We start from the raw sequence: 20,151 nt of genomic DNA, 5'->3' as shown, positions 1-20,151 counted from the left end.
GCAACAACATTCAGACCCTTTACTTAACTCTGTAGCATTCAGACCCTTTGCATTGTGCAGCTATTGCCTTTACACTAATTGGCACCCAAAAAAAAAAATTGTTAAATCACTCACTCACTACCCACTGAAATGACAGAATTCAGGTTTATGCTGCTAATTTGCTCCCAGCACAGGGTGTCTACAACTGTTATCACCACCTAAAATGAATCCCTTCCCTTACTTGTATGAATTATGCTTGTGACCCTACAAATGTGCATTTTATAAACTTATAAACTAGGATCTCTAACAAGGATCCCAGTTCTAAATCAAAAAAATTGAAACTGCTGCTTACAAAGCATTACTAGTTATGTATTTGTAAGGTTTAAATGGCCATTGAGGATTGAATTAGTGCTCTCGTTTTAACAAGTGATATTCCTTAAAATATTATTTTATAAATTGTGTGGCATTCTTAAGTGTTAAGATAACCGAGAAATAGATACTGACCCTCTAAAACACAATTCAAATTTGATAACAGAAAGGAGCAGAAAATCAAAATCCATTTCCAAAAGTTGTGCTTTTAGCAAATTGTTCCTTAATGCATCTCTCCACTAAGCAGCGGTCATCAAGGGTTACTCAAACATAGATCTGCTGCTAGCGCCAGAGCAGTTTATCAGGATTCCCGTGTAAGAAATTGTGGTTCAAATTGCTGGAAATTTCCCTGTAGCCAAAGAGCCTGTGACATTTTCAGTCCAGCGATGTTTCACTAGAAAACATCATCTTACTGGGAAATTAACTGCTGCCCCAAGTACCTTAGGTGCTACAAACAAAGTTGTTCCGTCTTCCCACTCCAGAAACATTCTCTAGTTCACTAATTTCTACCACATCCAGTCTAACTCCTCTGCCAGGCTTTTGGACTCCAAATTATGATTCCTCTAATACCCCAACATAAGATTCCATTAACATTCCCCAAATCCCCAACCATGAATCTTTCAGCCCTTGACTTTCACTCACATTGCTCCCGTTTTCAAGAATATACTTATCTCTCCTGCCAAATGAAACACGCTTTCAGAAGTCAGCTCAGGTCACACTTCTCGACAAGATTTCCCTTTCTTCCCAGCTCATCTTTGATGGGTCTCCTACAGACACCCCGTGGCCGTCCATCGTTCAAGACTCTCTCATTACTGGTGTTCTCTGTACACTGAACTTAAGTACTTTGGGGCCAGAGACCAAATCCTTATGGAATGTTTTAAATCTCTCCCAGTAACTAACATGGAACTTACCACAAATAGTTATTTAATAAATACTAATAGGTTTATTGTATAGATTGTATATTGTCTGTCTTCTCAAAACCTCAGGATCATTTTCTAGATAATTTCCAAATAAATTTTTCTCTGTGTTAAGTGCATCTTTGGAACAACAAGAATGACAGTCCTGAAGAAACCAGAAAGGGAAGAAAAGGTTGCTGTGCAGAAACAGATTTAAAGAACAACTTATGCATGGGATTTCTGCTCTGTCTCCTAAGAGCTTTTGACTCAGACTATCTTCACGAGGATATCTGCATTGCAGACAACCTTGCACTCTAAAGATAGTGCTTCCAGGTTAGAGGGCGATTCCCCCCACCCCAGGATAATAAAGACCATGGCTCCCTGCTGGGCAAAGGTTGGGCACTTTTGAAAGACATTCCTTAAAAAAGAAGGGGGATTTCCTAAACTCAGAGGTCCTCAGCTGTGACACAAATCCACTGTGTGCAGGCATCCACCTCGGCTACTCAGCACTGCCCCTGGGAGATGTTAGGACAAGGGAAACAAGAACGGGGCGCCTGTTGTGCCCTGAGTGATACAGTCCTTTATCTCTGACCCAGGAGCCTCCGTCCTCAGCCAGCATCTCTGTAACTGGGCCAGGTAGGCTTGCGAACCGTTTGTAGTTTCGGGCAACTTTTGGATGTTAACTAAAAGTGGGTGTGTTCAATTAGGAGTTTCTAGTTTACAAAAGACAACAGAAGTTACCGCATGGAAGTCTACACATCTCACGTGCGATGGTATAGGTGGATCTCAAAAACAACGTGTGGAGTGAAAAGAGCAAACTCAAGGGCATGAGGACTCCAGGATCTGATGATCTGAGGCTCTAGTACAGGCTAAGGTAAAGTCAGAGAGCAGAACGGTGGCTGCCTCTCACAGAAGGCACGAGTGGGAACTGAATCGAACTGAGAATGAGGTTTCTGGGTGATGAGAATATTCTATATCTTAAATGGGGTGTCTGGCACAAGGATACACACAATAGTCAAAAGACATCAAACTCTACAGTTAAGAGCTGTGCATTTTAATGTATGTAAATTACGCTCAATAAAAAAGCATTACAAATTCTAAATATCTGAACATGTTGCAAACACTGAATATGTTGCATTCCCCTTTAGTTTCAGGATATAATGATTCACAGAAACACTGAGACAACACCAGCCACTTTCACATATACGCTTTGAACACAGTCTTTAGGGCGGTAGCTGCAATACAGGAATTTAAGAGGATGTCTCTGGAGGAAGACTGCTTGGGTTCCAACCACTGGCTGGGTGCCATCAGGCAAATTCCTTAACTTCTTCACGCCTGGGCGTCATTCTTTTTCAGATAAATATAAGAAAAGTTCCTACATATGGTTTTTGAGGTCTAAATTAGGTAATATAGATAAAGTATCTAGTACATAGAAAGCATCCTATAAAGCTAGTTTTTTATTATTACTTAGAGCATAAATACTAATACAGGATTCAGAATAATTCAGGATATTTCTGTTCAAGTAGAAGAGTAATAAGTCTTTCAAAATCTAGTAAGTTTAAAGGCATTCATTAGTGGGACTATAAGGTAGAATAATTATAATAATATCCCCAAATTATTTAATTATATAACCTATTAAAGCAATAGATCCACATCACAGTGTTTTTAACATGTTATCTGAAGCACAGAAAGAGTCAAATAAATGCTGCTTTGGGTGTCTCTAGTTCACAAGATGTGTCTCATTTACTGTCTGACAACTGTATTGTTAGAATTTTTTGCCTTTTTCCCCTAATGTAATACATGTAAAAGTTGAAAAGCCAATTGAATACTAATCCCAGCCTTGCCTGAAGAGTTAAATTGATGACAAACCTTTCAAAAGACACAACTAAAGGAAAGATGTGAAAGGACAAAATCTCGAGTATGACAGTACAAATACAAGGAGAGCAGGACAAAGGGGGGCAATCCTCAGTGATGGAAAACAGAGAAGCAGGACTCCACAGCTCTGCAGATCAGGCCACACTCCCAACTTCAGCGCGCACCTCAGGGGTTCACGTTCCCATGAAAAGGCACGTGTGCCACATATGGACCAGAACCACCTGAGCACTGTGTTCTTTAAGATGATTCCCAAGATTTTAAAAGGAAATATAATTAGGAAAGATAAAATAAATAATAAACAATCATGATCCCCTAAATTTCTATATTTTTCAAATTTATTTTTTAATTTGTTACTGTACCATTAAAATATTTCTAACATTTAGTATCCATTCTATTAAAACATATTTCCAATATTTTATATCTATTATTATATATCTGATGTATGAGGAATTTTATGTCACTTAATTGGCATATGAGTAGAAAGTTTAAATGTAAAAGAAAAAATAATTAAGAAAATGTTGCGGCAGAATGATGGTAACTGCTGCGTGTTTAATTCGGAAAGTGACTCAGGTCTCCTAGCAAACAGAGCCCTTTCTTTGCTTACAAGCAATAACACCTGCGGTACAACAGAAACAACCAAAAAACATGAGTTTCAGACTCTGAAATAAGTGGCTGTTTAAGAAAAAAACAGAAACCCTACAATGTTTTAGTCTTTGAGCCTTCTTATTTTCACATTTCTTCTTTTTTTAAAGTACGACAGTAGTATGCCACGTGCTCCACACAGGAAGTGGAAAGAATAGAGATTTCAATCCGTCCCAAACTACACTTTATTTAAGTAAGAGGCAGCATTACAGAAGAGGCTAGCTACCACACACTTCAGTGATCCACTGTAATTGTGCAGACAACAAAATGTTACAGGGGGAAAAAGGCATTTTAATTACAACTACATTCATTGCTACCCAAGAAGCAGGTGCACAAACTTACATACGTAATTTCAATAAAGTTCACACTTCCTTCTCTTTTCTTGCCAGACCTGAATAATCTGAAAAATTGGCTTTTAATTGTATTATTTGACTCCTCAAATGGAACAAAGTATTGCACACAAATCACTGACTATCAACAAAGAACTGTATATCATTTAAAACAAAAAACAAAAAAACCTTGGACTTATCTTTATTGTAAGGCATTTTTTTTTATCCCTAAGGACTTTCAGCTTTGGAGTCAAGAAAACAAACCGTTTATCCCAGAGCAATTCTCCTAGAACTGCCTATTTAAATTATGATCTAGAAGGAGAAACTTGTCAAAGTTTTCTACTTGCTATTAAAAGTTGCCAAAGCCCCTCGAATACAAACAGTCTGGAGAGAGTCAGGTTTTTGCTCTGTGCTTTGAGGAGACAGGAGTGGTCTACTGGCAAATGGTCAGTGGCTCGGCGGCATCAAAAGGAACGGTCCACGCATTAAAAAAAAAAAAAAAAAAAAAAGAACGGTCCAAATCAAACACCTGTGGTCAGAACATCCTAGACACCTCCCTCTTTTCCCTTCCCAAATTCAAAGTGGCCACTGAGATAGAGGGACTCCACTTCCTCTCCAGCCACTGTCACTGCCTTATTTTTGACCTTACCACCTCCTCTGTGGCCTTTCTTACCTTCAATCCCGCTCCACGCAAAGGTATTTTCCACACTGTTGCCATAATGATTATCTAAAGGGTAAAGCTGACCAAAAGGCTTCAAGATTCCAAAACAGCTTTACTGAAAGATTCACTGCAAATGGCTAATGAAAAATTAAGGACACAAGAGGCACCTAAAACAGAAAACACTAAGTAGTGACTTCTACTACTCCCGCTATCTGCCATCGCAGTCCTCACAGTCTGTTCGTCCTCTATCTGAATTGCCTTTCCACTCTGAAGAAACTACAAGACCATAAACAAATTAGTGACAGTACAGATGCGCCCACACCTACCTTTGAAGGGTGGCCCCCAAACGCGCCCCTCTCAGAGTTCATGGGACTCCAAGGGATTCTCCAGGAAACCAGTAAACCACTACCAGTTATTCTCTTAAGCAGCCAATAGGAAACTCAAGTTAAAATTAGTGAAAAACCTTGCCAAATTCAGGTAGATGCCAGAGCTACACTCTACTTTAAACCCCACTTGCTCTGGAGCCTAAGAAAACTGGCAGATGCCAGAGAATTCTTACCAGAGTCAGCTCTCCTGCACCTCTGTCTGTAGTGCCCAGTTGAGAGAGGAAGGGAAAATCTCACGCTGTTCCTTCCTTTCCAAGATGCACTGGTTGTGGATCCTTTCTCTCCCAGGGACAGCTATTGCCTTCTTGTTCGTCTCATTTTGGGTCTTGAGAACTTGGCCTGGGAACCGTCAGGCTGAGGGCCCTCAAAATACGGCCAGACAGAAGTGTGGATTGCACTCCACTTGCAGCTAGTGTCCTACTGATCGTTGGCAGCGCTCAGGGGAACTAAGTCTTTCTTTGGCTACCTTTGGATGTGGCTCTGCATCTTGGGAGGGTAGGATATTTTGCCCATTCTTTGGGGACACCTCTTGAGTCCAACAGGTTGTCCAGTACTGCCAGGAATATTTACTGTTTGTCTCAGCTGAAACCTGACAAGATATTTGGAAAAAAAAAAACAAAAAACACTTTTTTTTTAAGTAGCTCTACTGTGAGAAGTTGGCCAGACTGGAAGCTGATATTCAGAGCCTGAAAGGAACGTTTTTTGAGGCCTCCTCCCCTAACCTAAGTGAAACTATGTATACCCAGAAGGAAAGACCTTCCAAAACAAAAAGCTCTAAATCTAGAACACAGAAATCTTTTTATTTCCATATTAGTTGAAGACCTTCTCCCAGATCTAAAGATGCAAACAGAAGATAATGTAGTTGGATGGGTGATCAGCCCTTTGATGTCATAAAGGTTGCAACTCAATTCTTTGAAGAATTAAAAACAACTATCCCTGTCTCGGGAACTGAGTCTTTGTAAGAACACAAATGCAGCTACTGAAGCAATTCAAAGCCCATCTATCCTTTATACCAATCCCAAAACCTCCCCTATGCTGGCACATACTGTAAAATTCTGGGTTTAGGAAACAAAAGTCCTTCCTGGAGGCACTTACTTTCTTTCCCTGTGCCTTGAGATGTAAATATTCTACCCAGTCTTCTTGAGAAACTGATGGCCAGTTCTTCGAAAAGCAAACTTCAGGGAGGTAATTCTTATCATAAGGGGAACAAAAAAAGGTAAAAAGACTATTTGGAAACTAGGCCAACAAAACGTCTTTTAAAAGTGTAAAGCCATCTGAGCAGGTAACCTTAATCTACTCCATCCGCCAAAACACAATTCGGATCTAGCTGTTCTTTTATGAACTAGTGAGCTTGCCTTATCATACCCTCAAAATAGTCTTTTTCAACTTCTAAAGATACAGTGAAGTTGTGTGTGTGGGTTTTCAGATGTGAAAATGCTTGTGATTCTTCCCAACAGTCCAAGATAACAGAAGGAAAAACAAGCCAAGGTAGGTCGAGTCCTCTCCAAAAAATGTTGAGACTGCAGGAAAAGACATCTGGGGAATACAACAGATACAAAAGAATGCCATCTGTTTCAGCACCAACCACACAACTCTGTAAAATGCATGAAGAGCTCTTGGTGGTGTCACCAGTAAAATACAACGCGTGTCTTCTTCCAGGGCTCAAAGCTGTGTACTGTGCTTTCCCTACCACTCAAAACCGGCTCTTGGAAGAGTCACCTCTGCACCGGCAAGGAGTTGCCACACCTCTGCAAGGTCGGTCATGAGCCCTCAGGTGGCCTTCCATCTCCGATAGCCTCGGGTTTAAACTACAACTTAAATATACTCAACACAGTCCAGGAGAGGTACAGGGAAGAGGGAAAAGTTCATTCAGAATCCAGATCGGGTGGAAAGTTACGAGACGCTTGGAACAGGAGAGCGGGGGCCGACCTGAGATTATTCTAATCAATGCCCTTGCACTGCAGTCGAAGAAACTGAGGCCCAGAGAATTTCACGAGCCCTCCTCGGCCTCCCAGTAGCTAGTGCGGGCTGAACTCATGCTCTCCCAGTCCGGAACTTGGGCGCATCCGCTACCTACCTAGCTCCTTCCTCCCGCCCCGTCCCTTTTCCTCTAAACCCTGCAGTGCGTCGCAGGGAGGCGGCCACCTGTGGGCTGGAACCAAACTCTTCCTTCGCCCTTCAGCCCGGGCACGCACTGAGGCGCGCGCGAGGTCGCCGGCCCGGTGCCCGCCAAGGTGCGCCGCGTCAACACACGGCGCGGCCCGCGCACCCCGTCTCGCCCACCCCGCGGCTTCCGGCCACGTGGTTTCCATAGCAACGGCTGCGCCGGCCTCCGAGCCCCCAGAGACGCTCCAGGGTCAGAGGTCATCCCTGTGGCAACGGATACCTCCCGCGCTACGGCGGCTCGGACGGGCCGCTTCCACCGCATGGCACCGCAGAGCCCCAGACGCCCCGAGGCGTGGAGCGCAGGTTGGCCGGTCCCGGGAGTTCTGGCCGCGGGTCACAGCGGAGGAAGGCGACGCGTCGCCTGCGTGCCTCCTCTCTTCGGGGCTCCATTAGGCAGACTCCGAGCCTGGCTCCGGCCAGATCCCCGAGGGGCCCGACTCCTGGAAGCAGATCCGAGCCGCAGAGGTGGCCGGCTCGTGGCGAGCAGAAAACAGTCCACGTCCCGCTTGCTGCTCTGGCGAGCGGGGCTCTGCCCCAGTCGTGCGTCCGCCTTTGACGGTGGCTCCGGAGGGCGGAAGCTGAGTAGCTGAGTGTGGTTTTGGGAAAGCAGGGCGCCACCAAGTTTGCAGATGACTGCTTTAAAACGGAAAAGAACAAAATAGGAAGGGAGGGGGCACCTCCTTTCAAAGCAAGTGAAACTCGAGGCTGTTTAGGTGCTGTCCACTCTAGAACGGAAACATGCCACATCGGATGGGCCCAGTGACCATCTTCACAGAAAGGAGTTCAGACAGGAAGAGAGAAACAATTCAAGTTCACCCCACTGTTTTTCGGAATGCCTTCCTCTTGGAGAACATTAAAGATCAGAAAAGAAAATGAAGGGGGGCTCTGGCAGAGGGAACCAAATGGTGTCCTAACACTTGTTATTTAAAGGGTGAGCGGGCCAGGAGGGGTGAATGCGCTTGTGTGTTTGAGGAAGGCCTGAGCCCAGGGGAATGTTTGCAAACCATGTTTCAGGATGCCCTGGCGCGGAGCATGAAGAGAAAGAAGGCCACAAACAGCTGTTTTTCCTTCTTGGTTTTACCATTTAGAAGCCAAATTCTTGGTTGGCACTGCTGGAAAGGAGTAGGCGTTAAGTGAACTTCACCAAGTAAATTGTATGACAGTGGCAGCTACAGTCCCACAGTTAACTTTCTCAGAAAACGCTATTTTTCACCGTTAGTTCATTTAATACAAATGTATTGAAAACCTGAGACTTGTCATAACCTGAGCTTTTGACAGGGGACAGCGATAAAGGCAACAGTGCTCAACAATTGTTAGGTGACTTTCTTCGATGGTGTTAGTAGGTTAGATAAACAAAAACGTCAGTGTTCCCTGTAAAACATGTCTGCACTATGCCTCCATTTTTGCTTTCATGTTTAGGAAAGCCCTAAGGATTCCTCCTTTCAACTCCTCTTCCCTTCATCATCCTACCTTTTACTTCTGGCCAAAGCAGAAAATTAGTTTGTACCAACCAGAGAAATATACAGGGAGAACATCAAGACATACTTGGTCCTTCAAAAGCAGAATAGCAAAAAAAAAAAAGTTAGTGCATCTCTGGAGGCATATGGAGGAACTGAGAAGTCGCCCTCAGACAATTCCCTGCCGTTCTGTGCTCAAGTTCAACTCTTATAACTAAATGTAGTACACGGTACACAATCTAAAACCCTAAGAAACACCACACAGACTATGGCACCAGGCAGATAGATGTGTCTGCTGGTATTTCCCTGGCCCACTGTCCCTCCTGGAGGTGGTACTAAGTTGGGCTCAAAGGTTTTATTAAGAATATAGACACGATGCAATGTCTCATTTAAAACTTAGTAGAGGAGCTTCAAATATACTGTTCAAACATCCCAACTGTTTCCCCATAAACCATAAGAAACTATCTTGAATAAATGCTTCCATTTTGAGACATCTACATATTTATAGAAAGCTTATGAGTCAATTGAGTGAGTTATGATGCCAAAATGTACAAAGGAGCAAAACCTTTGGTGGTTGTCCTTGTTACAATATGTATAAAAACACTTCACAAAAGTCCTCAGTGTTTGTGTTGCTAAAACATGGAAGACTGGGTTTGACCATTTTTAAAGGAGTGGCTCCGCATAGGAAATATGAACTATAGAATTAGCTTTAGCACCTTCTGAAAGCAATGCATCATTTGAACGGATGTTCTCAGGGAGGCTGCCTAAGATGAGAACAGGCTGGATATGGGTACAACTAAAGTGATCTCCACTGTTAAAACCAAGTTTAGATGATCACTGATTGGATTTCACACTCGTTAACTTGGATATAAATTAAAACAAACATAAAACAGTCGACACTCCCAACAAATCAATACTTGGAAGCCTACCTAACATGTCATCCTTTGGTTCAGGAAGTGCTACTGCCTGCAAAACTCATTATGCTACTTCAGTAATGAAGCTTCCTAGATGGAATCCAAGGCCAACTCATATTACATGGAATCCCACGCTGAAGGCAAGCATACTAGAAAGAGAAGGACCTTACATCTGTTTGGTGTTCCAGCCATGCAGTCTGAATTTGATGTCTCCATTTTACATATGCTCAGTGTTTAGAAATGCACAGGTTATGTATGGCCCATTTGTGGCTCACCCAGCTCTACAGGAACCCAAGATGAGTCGGCAGGCAGAGGAGAAGGGGTGAAAAATGCTTTACTCCTTTTTCTTCTCCCTCTTCCTATTTTCTCACTTCTCAAAGCCATGACCGCCCCTAGATGTAAAGCAAGTAGCTTTAAAAGAATAACATATATTTAAATGAGTAACAGTGGCACACCAGATGTTTTTGGCACCTAAAACAGCTTAGTCAAAGGCAAAAGCAGGGCTGGAAGACACCCAAAAAAAGTAGGAAATAGAAAGTGACAGTGAATTCTACCAAGCCCTGCTTGTTTCATCTCAAAGTTTCATGGCAGAGACGGAGACAGTTCAAAAGAGGAAACACTCAGGGCCATGAGTTTGTGGGATTTTCTAAATGTGCTCTGCAGAACTAGGTCTAGGGCATCCGCTTCGTACCCTCCTTGCCACAAACGCTGGTACCCAATAAAATTACATCTGGTTACAATTTTTCTTAAAATCTCTGCTTTCCAAAATCCTATCAAGCCGTGGAAGTTTGTATGTGTGAGTAGCTGTATATATTTGAGGGTCTGTGGCTTCCTTTGCCTGTTGGACATTATGTATCTGAAGAGACATCCATGATACGACCTTCATATTTATCTTTAGTGTGGACTTTTTTTTTAATATTTATTTATTTATTTGATTGCCCTGGGCCTTACTTGTGGTAGGCGGGCTCCTTAGTTAGTTGTGGCATGCAAACTCCTAGTTGCGGCATGCATGTGCGATCTAGTTCCCCAACCCTGGCCCCCTGCATTGGGAGCACGGAGTCTTAACCACTGCGCCACCAGGGAAGTCCCCTATTGTGGACTTCTTTTTTCCAACCATATTTATTTCCTTAGCAGCCATTGCTCAGATTTCAGCGACCTAGATTATTTCCCAAACTGGCCTGTGACACATGTCGGTCAGTCCAAACTCTCAGTACTAATTTAAAGAAACATATCAAGCCCTCCTCCAGGCAAAGTAAGTGCGTTGGACTCAGTATTCCCTATTTAATGATCTGCCTAAAATACAGTCACCTTGCATAACTCATGCAGTGACAGTTGAAGAAGGTAACATCTATTATAAACATATAGCTATTCCTCTACTGGGAAAATAAGGGAAGGTAGGACATGAAGCGCACGTGTGTGTGTGTGTGTGTGTGTGTGTGTGTGTGTGTGTGTGTGTGTTCTCTGATAATAGTTGTATTGTGAGATATTGGACATGTTTATGAAGACAGTAAATTTACTTTCTATCCAGGATTTCTAAGCTATTGCAATTTATTTTAAAAAGCATATATTGTGCAAATATATTCTTCATGCTCTTTTCCAGTTAACTTTTACATAAAAACAACGAAAAAAAAACCTACTTAATTAACACCTCTTATTTAAACATGAATTAAGAACTTTTGGGTAGATGAGTAACTTTGCCCTTAAGTTCATGACTCTATCATTTGCTTATTTCTACACCAACCTGATTATATAGCAGTACTCTGAAATTCCTTTCAGGAACCCCTGACCGAACTGCCTGTACTTGTTGACAACTTAAAGCAGTGGGAATAATCAGTAAATCATTTTATAACTTACAAAGATTGGGAAGAAAAATTCATCTAATAAGAAGTCGTTACACCAAATTCATGGTCCTACTACTGGTACGTGCAGGTATTCTGACAAGCTTCTTAGTCTGAAACCACTTAATTGTCCTCGTTTTAGATTTAAGATAACGTAATAGGTAGTAGTCAATCTGTTCTTTTTGGTTTTAACAGTTACGAGGATTTTAGTCTTTGTTTTATTTCAATTACCCAATTAACTTCTTAGTTATACTGCTATCTTGGGATCAAAAACCTGCAAATGATTTTAGGCTTCATGTTAATAGCAGAAGGAGAATGGAATTTACCAACTACAATCCTGAAAGAGAATGGCTAGGCACAGGATGGTTTAAGCTCAAAAGGCAAAACTTTTAGAAGGTGAGATACATAGTGTGACACATTAATGTCCCATTTAAAAAATAATTTACAAAATGCTCCAACTCCAAGGTTGGAATTCTCACCCCTGGCAATCTAGGACTTAAACTATCCTAGTGGAGTAGTCGGAGCCGTTGTTAGACAGAGTTTGAGTTAACCCATCAATTCACCCCCGAGTACTTTAGCATTCATAAGCTGCAAAATAAATTGCTCTAAAAATAAGTCGTCATTTGTTTGACACCTTCCAAATGCCTCGGAAGGAAAAAAAAAAAATCTACTTTATTCCAGAGAGATGAAAGTGGGTGGGGTGGGGGAGGTGTAATAAAAAGATCTTGAATCGTGTATCGGTGAAACTTAGTGTTTCCAGTAAAACTGTTTACAAAAAAAAAGACATTATCAAAGGCAGTAAGGAAACTTACTGTTCCATGCTGAATTATTGCCCACTCTCCAGTACTATGGAGGGACTGACTTCAAGATCCCTAAACAAATGGCCAAGTCTAAAGAAATGCTTTTCTAGTAGTCCTGTCTCAGAGGGAGCTAAATCTTTTCAAAGAAGAACACAAGAAGGTTTCAAAAACCAGTAGTTTTACTGTGTGAGGGAGGAACCCCACCGCAGCCCTTGGCTTGTCCCACTTTAGGAAGTCTTGCCAAAAGGGTCTTCGCGTGAACTTGAGATGGTAGTGTTGCAGATCTAGCTATGACCAAGGCATCAGCAAGTGCTGGGCTTGATGCGGGGTTAGGGTACACCTGACAGCCCAACTGGAGACGTGGTTGGTAAGGTGACCACACTGCTTTCTCGTTGGGTAGCTCTCAGGATGGTGGGATCATCTCAGAGCTGCTAAACGCTAAGTTAAGAGAGAGAAGGGTCAAAGGACCGGGGATGGAGGAGGTGGGGGTCGGGTTGGGGGGAAGAAGAGGGGGACGGGAAGAAAGCGGGGAGAGCTAGAACACAGGGATGAGAACTCCAGGACGGAGGCACGGGGCCCGCTGCAGCACCGCGCCCACAGACTCAACAGCCATCCGAAGGTCCCAGCTGACGGCAACTGCCAGGCGTCCGCCAGCACGCGAGCATCTGCCCTTCCGGAGGGTCTCAGAACTTGCACTTTCCCTTCTGCCGCAGCAGAGGGGGCTGCAGGGGGTGCTCAGCATCCACACCCACCGCCTCCATCCCCGCCCACCCACACCTCCTCCCCCTCCTCCCCTCCCCTCCCCTTCCCCTCCCTCCCCCTCTTCCCCCCCTCCCCTCCCTCCCTCCCCCTCTTTCCTCCCTCCCCTCCCTCCTCCTCCTCCCTCCCCTCCTCCTCCCTCCCTCCCCCTCCTTCCTCCCCTTCCTCCTCCCTCCCCTCCCCTCCCTCCTCCTCCTCCCCCTTCCCCCCTCCTCCTCCTCCTCCTCCCCGGCACCCGCAGGCGGCAGCTCACTGGGAGCGCGCCGCCCAACTAGGCTGCATTAGGCAGCTTCGGAGGCAGGGAGGCGGCAGCCACTTGCTGCCCGGCCGCTGGGGCTGCGGGTGCCAGCGCGGCCCCTGGTGGAGCTCGGGGTGTCAGGGCGCCCGCGAGGAGCCGTGATCTACTACACCGCAGTGCCAGCGTCAGGAGCCTCGGACACCCGGGCTGCCACTGCAGGACGGCCAGGGCCCCGCCCCCAACAGGGCCCCAGACATGGAACACCCAGCCCGGGTCCCTCCCCGGCCTGAAGCGAACCGGGGGACACCACACACCCCCTGCCGCCGGCGCGCGCGGCTCCCGGACCCGCTGCGCCCAGCCTCCTCGCCCGTGCGCCGCCTCCGCCACGCAGCCCTCCGGCCTGGCCTCCCCGGGGTTGCTCGCCCACAGCTCCGCGGCCGCCCCTAAATGCCTCAGACTGAGATAGCGGGAAGTGAATCCCGGGGACCCGACTCCCCGAATCACCTGCATTTGCATTTCTTATGTAATGTACTGCAAGTTTCCCGGTTGGAGCCTTTTGGAATGGGGGCGCACGATCACCAGGAGGCTGAAGCAGGGACCCGGGGCCAGGCTCATCCCACCCGGGGGACCCAGACGCCGGGCTAGGACACTGCTTTTTAAAAGGGAGGTTTAAATTACATATACTAGAGAGACCGGGCTTGTCTGCTCCATCTGGGGTTCCCTCCCGGCATGAGCCCTGCTCAAGTTTTCCCAGAGCAGGAGTGTCGGAGGCAGACGGGGGAAGGAGTTCATACTTCGGCACGCGGAGCTAGACGGGGGCGGGAGGCGGGGGCTGACGGAGGAGCGGGGCCGCGACGGAGGGGGCCTCTTTCCTTCGGTGAAGGTGATGGGGTGGCGAATATTGTGCAAGCTACTCAGAAAGTCTAGAGCAGGTTCTCGGCACCGAGCTACGTCCCCGGACCTGCAGCACGAGTCAGGGGAGCTCGCGGTTCTTTCTCCTGGCAACTACCGAAGCTTCAACTGCCTCGGGCCAAACCTTAAGCCATAAACCCTTCAATATTCCACCAAACATCGTCAACCAGATACATTCCAAAAAAAGAAAAGGAAAAAAAAAAGTTTCCTCCTCCCTCCTAGTGATGGATTGTGTCACAGCCAAGAGATGCTGGTAATGATTTGGGGCTCACAGACGCCGATCCAGCTGTTACTTGTTTATCCACGCAACACCTCTATACACAACACTGTCCTGGTCCTTCTCTGTTTCCCCTGCCTTCCTGCATAGCCGAACTGCAGATCTAGCTCAATGAGCAACAGACAGGTTATTATGAGGAAAAACATAACATGATGCATGTTTTGCTTACCAGTTGGGTTCTTGTTTTTCTTAAGACTCTTGCCACAAAGACACTGCAGCATATGCGTTCCTTTGCTGAAAATGTTCCAAAGAAACCACATTGATTTGGGCGAAAAGCAATCCAGCAGCTTAGACACCCTGAGAAAGAAGAGATCCTTGTGGTTGCATAATAATAATTTGAAATCAGTTCTCCTGAAGAGGGGCACCGGTTTTACCATAGGAAAAACGATAATATTCCGGATCTTCTCCCAGTTTTTTCCCCTCACGTGGTATATTTCTTTGAGACTTCTCAGAGATTGTTTTTTTTCGGCCAGGGTGAATGATTTATCCCCTTGATCACCACTGGATTATTACCAAAGGGTTGGCAAAAAAATCCTTTTTCAGCATGAAGCCAAACAAAAAAGCAAAGAAATCCCAACTGAGACCAGAACTAATCAGGGAGAACAGTAATGCACAAAAGATCCCCAAAGAGAAAACCATAGCCTTTTAGTTGATCGCTATGAGGCTGGGTGAGTCTGCAGGAGTCAAAGCAGGATTCATCTCACTGAGAGAAGACTGCCATTGTGTTGTCCCTAGGAGAGAAGGAAAGGAAAAAAAAAAAAGGAAAGAAAGAAAGAAAGAAAAAAGAAAAAGAAAAAAAAAAAAAAAAACCACCAGCACACATACACACACCAATACCACCTCCGAGTCTGACAGCCGAAGACACAGCCTCCCTTCTCCCAGTGTCGATTTTTTTTTTTTTTATAATCAAGCGCCAGTGCTCAGGGGGATCGGATTGAACCTGCAGTTCTCAACCACCACGAAGAAAAGATGCAAATCTAGGTGACCCCTCCCCTGGTCAGGCTGGTAGTAGGTAGAGAGCGCCTCGGATCCCCTGCCGCCTTCCTCTCTCTCTCTCCCAGTTTCCAACAACGGTGAGCATGAGGAAAATCTCCCCTCCGGATTCCTCGCCCAGCCTTGGATGTGAGTTACCGGCATTAGGGGGAGGAGGAGGGGTTGAAGTTTGCATTGAAAAGACTGGCTTTCCATGACGTAGCCACGTGCTTTCAGACCCGTCACCAGTGAGATGCTTCCACCCGCCCGGGGAGGGCAGTGTCACTGCAGTCTCTCCGCCGGTTCCCCTCTCGAAGTCCCCCACCACTAGCACCCAACCACAGCCCCACTATTTGACCCTCTCCCTCCTCCGCCCGGCATGATTAGGCTTGCTGCTTGCTCTTGCAGCCAGCTAGCAGAGCCTTCTCTTAAAAGTGAATTTCGAAAAGGAAAATTAATTATAATTAGTAAACCTTAAAAAATACACAGGGTGGAGGGGAGGCAGGGGTTTAAATAGAAACGGTAGTTTAGTACCACACTCCTTGGCCAAAATTAGTTCCACCTTACATTTTCAAAAGCCGCATCTACAGCATCTAAAACATTAAGGACAACTCAAGTTCCTTTACTTATTATTTGAATCCTACTTAAAGCACTGTTTGAAAAATATACACTAGGCATATGACAAATATGTACTTGCAGAAACAAGTACTGTTCAAAGGGCAAGCACTAAAATCGGGGCGACAAACTCTTCTTTGCTGAGGAGGGTCATATGTCAATGAGAACATTTATGCCTTTTCTAGACAGACAACCTATTACCTTCAAATATTGTTTTGGTACAGAAAGCACTCTGCTTGATTCACACGCTAATTCATTGCCTGTTTCTGCACCCATTAATTGAACTAACACTGAGTTCACCCCCGTTCACTTAGCTACACTAATATACAACCTTGTCACCGGCCACTACGATCTAACCTAACAAAATGGACAAAATCTCTCTTTCATCAAGAAGCAACCCAACTCCCTAATTTCCCAGAAAATCAAAAGATTTAGGGCAAAGCTATTGATTTCTCTTATTTAGGAAAAAATACAATGTACAAAATAGTACAAACTATTTCAAAGAATAATATAACAAACTCCAGTGTACCTGCTAGTCAAAATTAATAAATGTTAGCATTTCATATTTGTGAGATGAGCATTTTGGAAAAGTAAAATTGACCACTCTCACTGCTGTTAGGCAAATGAATTAACATTATGCCAGTTTATTTCCACTTTTATGGGAAAATCGACATAAAATGTTTAATTTTTTAAAATATATTTAGAAGTTCCATCTTAATTTCAAAATATTAAAACTACTAGGGCTTCCCTGGTGGCGCTGTGGTTGAGAGTCCACCTGCCGATGCAGGCGACACGGGTTCGTGCCCCGGTCTGGGAGGATCCCACATGCCGCGGAGCGGCTGGGCCCGTGAGCCGTGGCCGCTGAGCCTGCGCGTCCGGAGCCTGTGCTCCGCAATGGGAGAGGCCACAGCAGTGAGAGGCCCGTGTGCCGCAAAAAAAAAAAAAAAAAAAAAATTAAAACTACTACCTCTACTGCATGGAATATCAAACTATCTTATAAACAAATAGATGTAGATCTATGTTGTTGAGGACTGCTTTTAAAGAAAATTAACTTCTTAATTATCAGTTATCAAAGTATGAAAATGTAATAAACAACTTTCCCACTGCTAGTGTTTTCTAATATTTAGGAGGAATTTTGAGATGCCAAAATTTGTATCCAATATCTTGAACCCTTTGGGGAAATGTCAGTTGATTTTAAGCAAGATGGAAGAGGAATTTAACACAAGCAAATTTTATGAAAGTTAAGAAACTTGAAAGTTAAATATGGATGTCCTCAATGTGCCTAAGGCATCATGTCATACAGCTTAAAGAAATTACTAAGATTAATTGCAGCCTCAATCAAGTTTGGGAAGTAAGGAAAGAGAGAATAATAAAAGTCCACAGATTTAACGTCAAATGACTTAGAATCAGGCTGAAAAAGAAATTGAAGAGCGGGATTCTTTTTTGAGAGAGGTAAAATGGAATAGCATTGCCAATTCATTAGGAAAGAATTTTTGATATCAATCAATCAGGGTCACTTACCACATGCTGCTTTTATAACATTCTGGTGTCCTGTCAGGGGTTCCAGAATATCCCAATATAGTACCACTGGACATATGCCAGAGAGACAGTTGGATAAAAAATATTCTCCAGCAAGGTCTTCTGAACTCACACAGCTCGAAGGTTCTGTAAAAGCTTGCTGAGTTCCCTGGGGTATTTCACAAGTAAAATCTGGGGATCTGTTCGGCAACTATTGTATCTTTCCATATGCTAAGTTTGTGTAGACAGACTACTTCTCAAATGAGCTCTTCTTGCATTTCCAAATTGGACTCTCTTCTCTACGTTGTGACAGTGAATTTGATCCCTATTAAAATAGAGAATGATTGAATGACTGCCAGAAAGCTATGATTTGTTTTGTATTGGTAGAAAACTTATTACTTCTTTGTCCTGTGACCTAAGGAACAACATAAAAGGTAATTAATTGTGACTACTATTTACAGAGAATCTATCACGTCAGGCACTGTGTTGGTTGCTTCTCTTCTTTTATGCTATTTAAAGGAAGGAGAAATCTTTTCTTACAATGAATGAAATTTCTATAGTTTTTTTCTATATTTATTGACACATTATTTATTTACATTACATAGGCTATAAATCACATTATTAAACAAACAAAAAATACCAAGTACTTTTGTCTGAAAAAGATGGCCTAACACTGATTCAGGTCACCTTTGTTCCAAGGGAGTTATCATTTCTAATGAGCTCTGAGTAACCCAGTTTAATTATTCAACCAATATTTATTGAGCATTTACCCTGTGAAAGTAACTGTACAAGACTCCATGGTGCATGCTAATTCATAAAATTAAACCAGATTTCCAGTTACACGATAAAGAAGACCAAGGGTGGTTTGCCTCCAGTTTAGGGATGATCCAAAGATACTCACACCAATCTGAGTTCAGACCGTTAAGTTTTGTTTTGGAAGACATCAAAATATTTACTTACCCTTTGCCATGCTACATTCAAATCAATAATAGATGACAAAAACGGAAATTATTAGAAAGTAAATGTAAGCTTTTGCACTAAAGAAAATAAGGAAAATCTCATGGTAACTGTAAAACTGACAGTAACATCTGTAGTATATATAGGTAGAGAAAAAAAATCTTAAGACTGTGTTGTCATAAGGCTCAAGTAAAATAAACCCAGTACTTACAATCAAGTTCACTTAAAAATTAAATTTACATTCAGCATATTAGAGTAAGCAAACCTAAAGGTAAGTGTAATGACCATAACACAATAAAATATACATTTTATTTTAATATAGGACATATAAATTCATGAGATTAGTCACCAAAAATCTTTGCAACTAACTTACCATGCTTTTTCTAATTGTCCCCAAGTTACTTTTCTACTTCATTCTTCCTTTTAGCCATAAAATCCCACCCCCGCCACACTTTTGGAAAGGTACATGGATATCCAAACAGACACTAATTCCCAGCTCCCTTGCAGTTCAGTAGGGTCATGTGACTAGATTCTGACCAATGAGCTGTGAGCAGAAGTGCCGTGTTCAACTTCCGGGTCACATTCTCCAAAGGAAGCTGCTCGACTTCCACTTCTCTCTTTTCTCTTTCTTATGAGCTGAAAGGGATGGTGTGAGCGGCTCTGAGAGCATGGACGGGGAACACACTCCAGGAATGAAGTACCGAGATAGGAGAAACCCAGGACCATGGACAGAGCAGCCAGCCTATCCCGGATTGGCCACCTGCCTCTGTTCTGTTAGATGACAGAAAAAGAAACTTTTATTTTGTTTGAGCCACTGTATTTTTGTTTGACTTTGTTACAGCATTTATCCTCCCTACTGTCTTATCGACTGGTCTGGTATTAGTAACAATACACCTAAATATTTGGCTTATTTACTTATATTAAAAGGATAAAGAACACAAGTACATCACATATAACCTGTGGATTGATTCACAGGTTGCCACTCTCCTTTCCAATCACTGTCGCAGCTACTGATCTCTTAGCTGCCTCTTACAAGCCACTCTTGCTTATCCTCACCAGCAGTGCAAACGTCCCATTGTCAGATCTTACTTCCCCTTGTCCCCTCTGCCCTGCTCCCTGCCCATCGGATGTAGCCTGTGACAGTTCAGAGCTTATGATCATGACAATAAAGGAGAAGAAAGACAGAGGGAAAAGTGATTGGAAGAAGAGTTGGTCAGAAAAGGAAAAAGAAGACCAATGCGTAGACAAGGACCTCAGTGTCTTTACCGTGGAAACCTTTTCGAAAAGATGGTGCCTTTTGTGATTTGCACGCTTATTCCTTCCCTGTTGTTGATGTTAACAATTATTATCATGTTTTAAGGACAAATTCTCCATTTCACATCACTGAACTACTCAGTAGTACCGCTTTCTTCTTCTCTCCGTGTTCCTCCATTGGCTCCTGGTGTACAACCTCTGCTCCTCCATCCTGGAGGGGACAGTCTGGAAGGGGAACTGCAGTCCCTCTCTCTGCCACCTCCCAACCTTTCAATGAAAATGGAACGACTTAAGTGGTCCAGCCTCCTCCCTCTCTCTCTCTCTCTCCCTGTCTCTC

General features: G+C 43.8%; 1 protein-coding gene across 1 annotated transcript in view; it reads right to left on the bottom strand.

The window, feature by feature from the left end:
* Positions 1-15,755, bottom strand: part of FGF14 (fibroblast growth factor 14) — a 620,737-nt gene extending 604,982 nt beyond the window's left edge. Inside the window, exon 1 of the mRNA XM_012534402.3 lies at positions 14,668-15,755. Coding sequence (XP_012389856.1) covers positions 14,668-14,875 — 208 coding nt within the window. The 5' untranslated portion in view covers positions 14,876-15,755. The remainder of the gene's footprint in view (positions 1-14,667) is intronic.
* Positions 15,756-20,151: the final 4,396 nt, after the last annotated feature.

This window comes from Orcinus orca, chromosome 18 (genome assembly GCF_937001465.1).
Source record: "Orcinus orca chromosome 18, mOrcOrc1.1, whole genome shotgun sequence".
NCBI classification, from domain to species: domain Eukaryota; kingdom Metazoa; phylum Chordata; class Mammalia; order Artiodactyla; family Delphinidae; genus Orcinus; species Orcinus orca.
The sequence above is the reverse complement of the archived record's forward strand: the minus strand, read 5'-3'. Positions and strand labels throughout refer to the sequence as shown.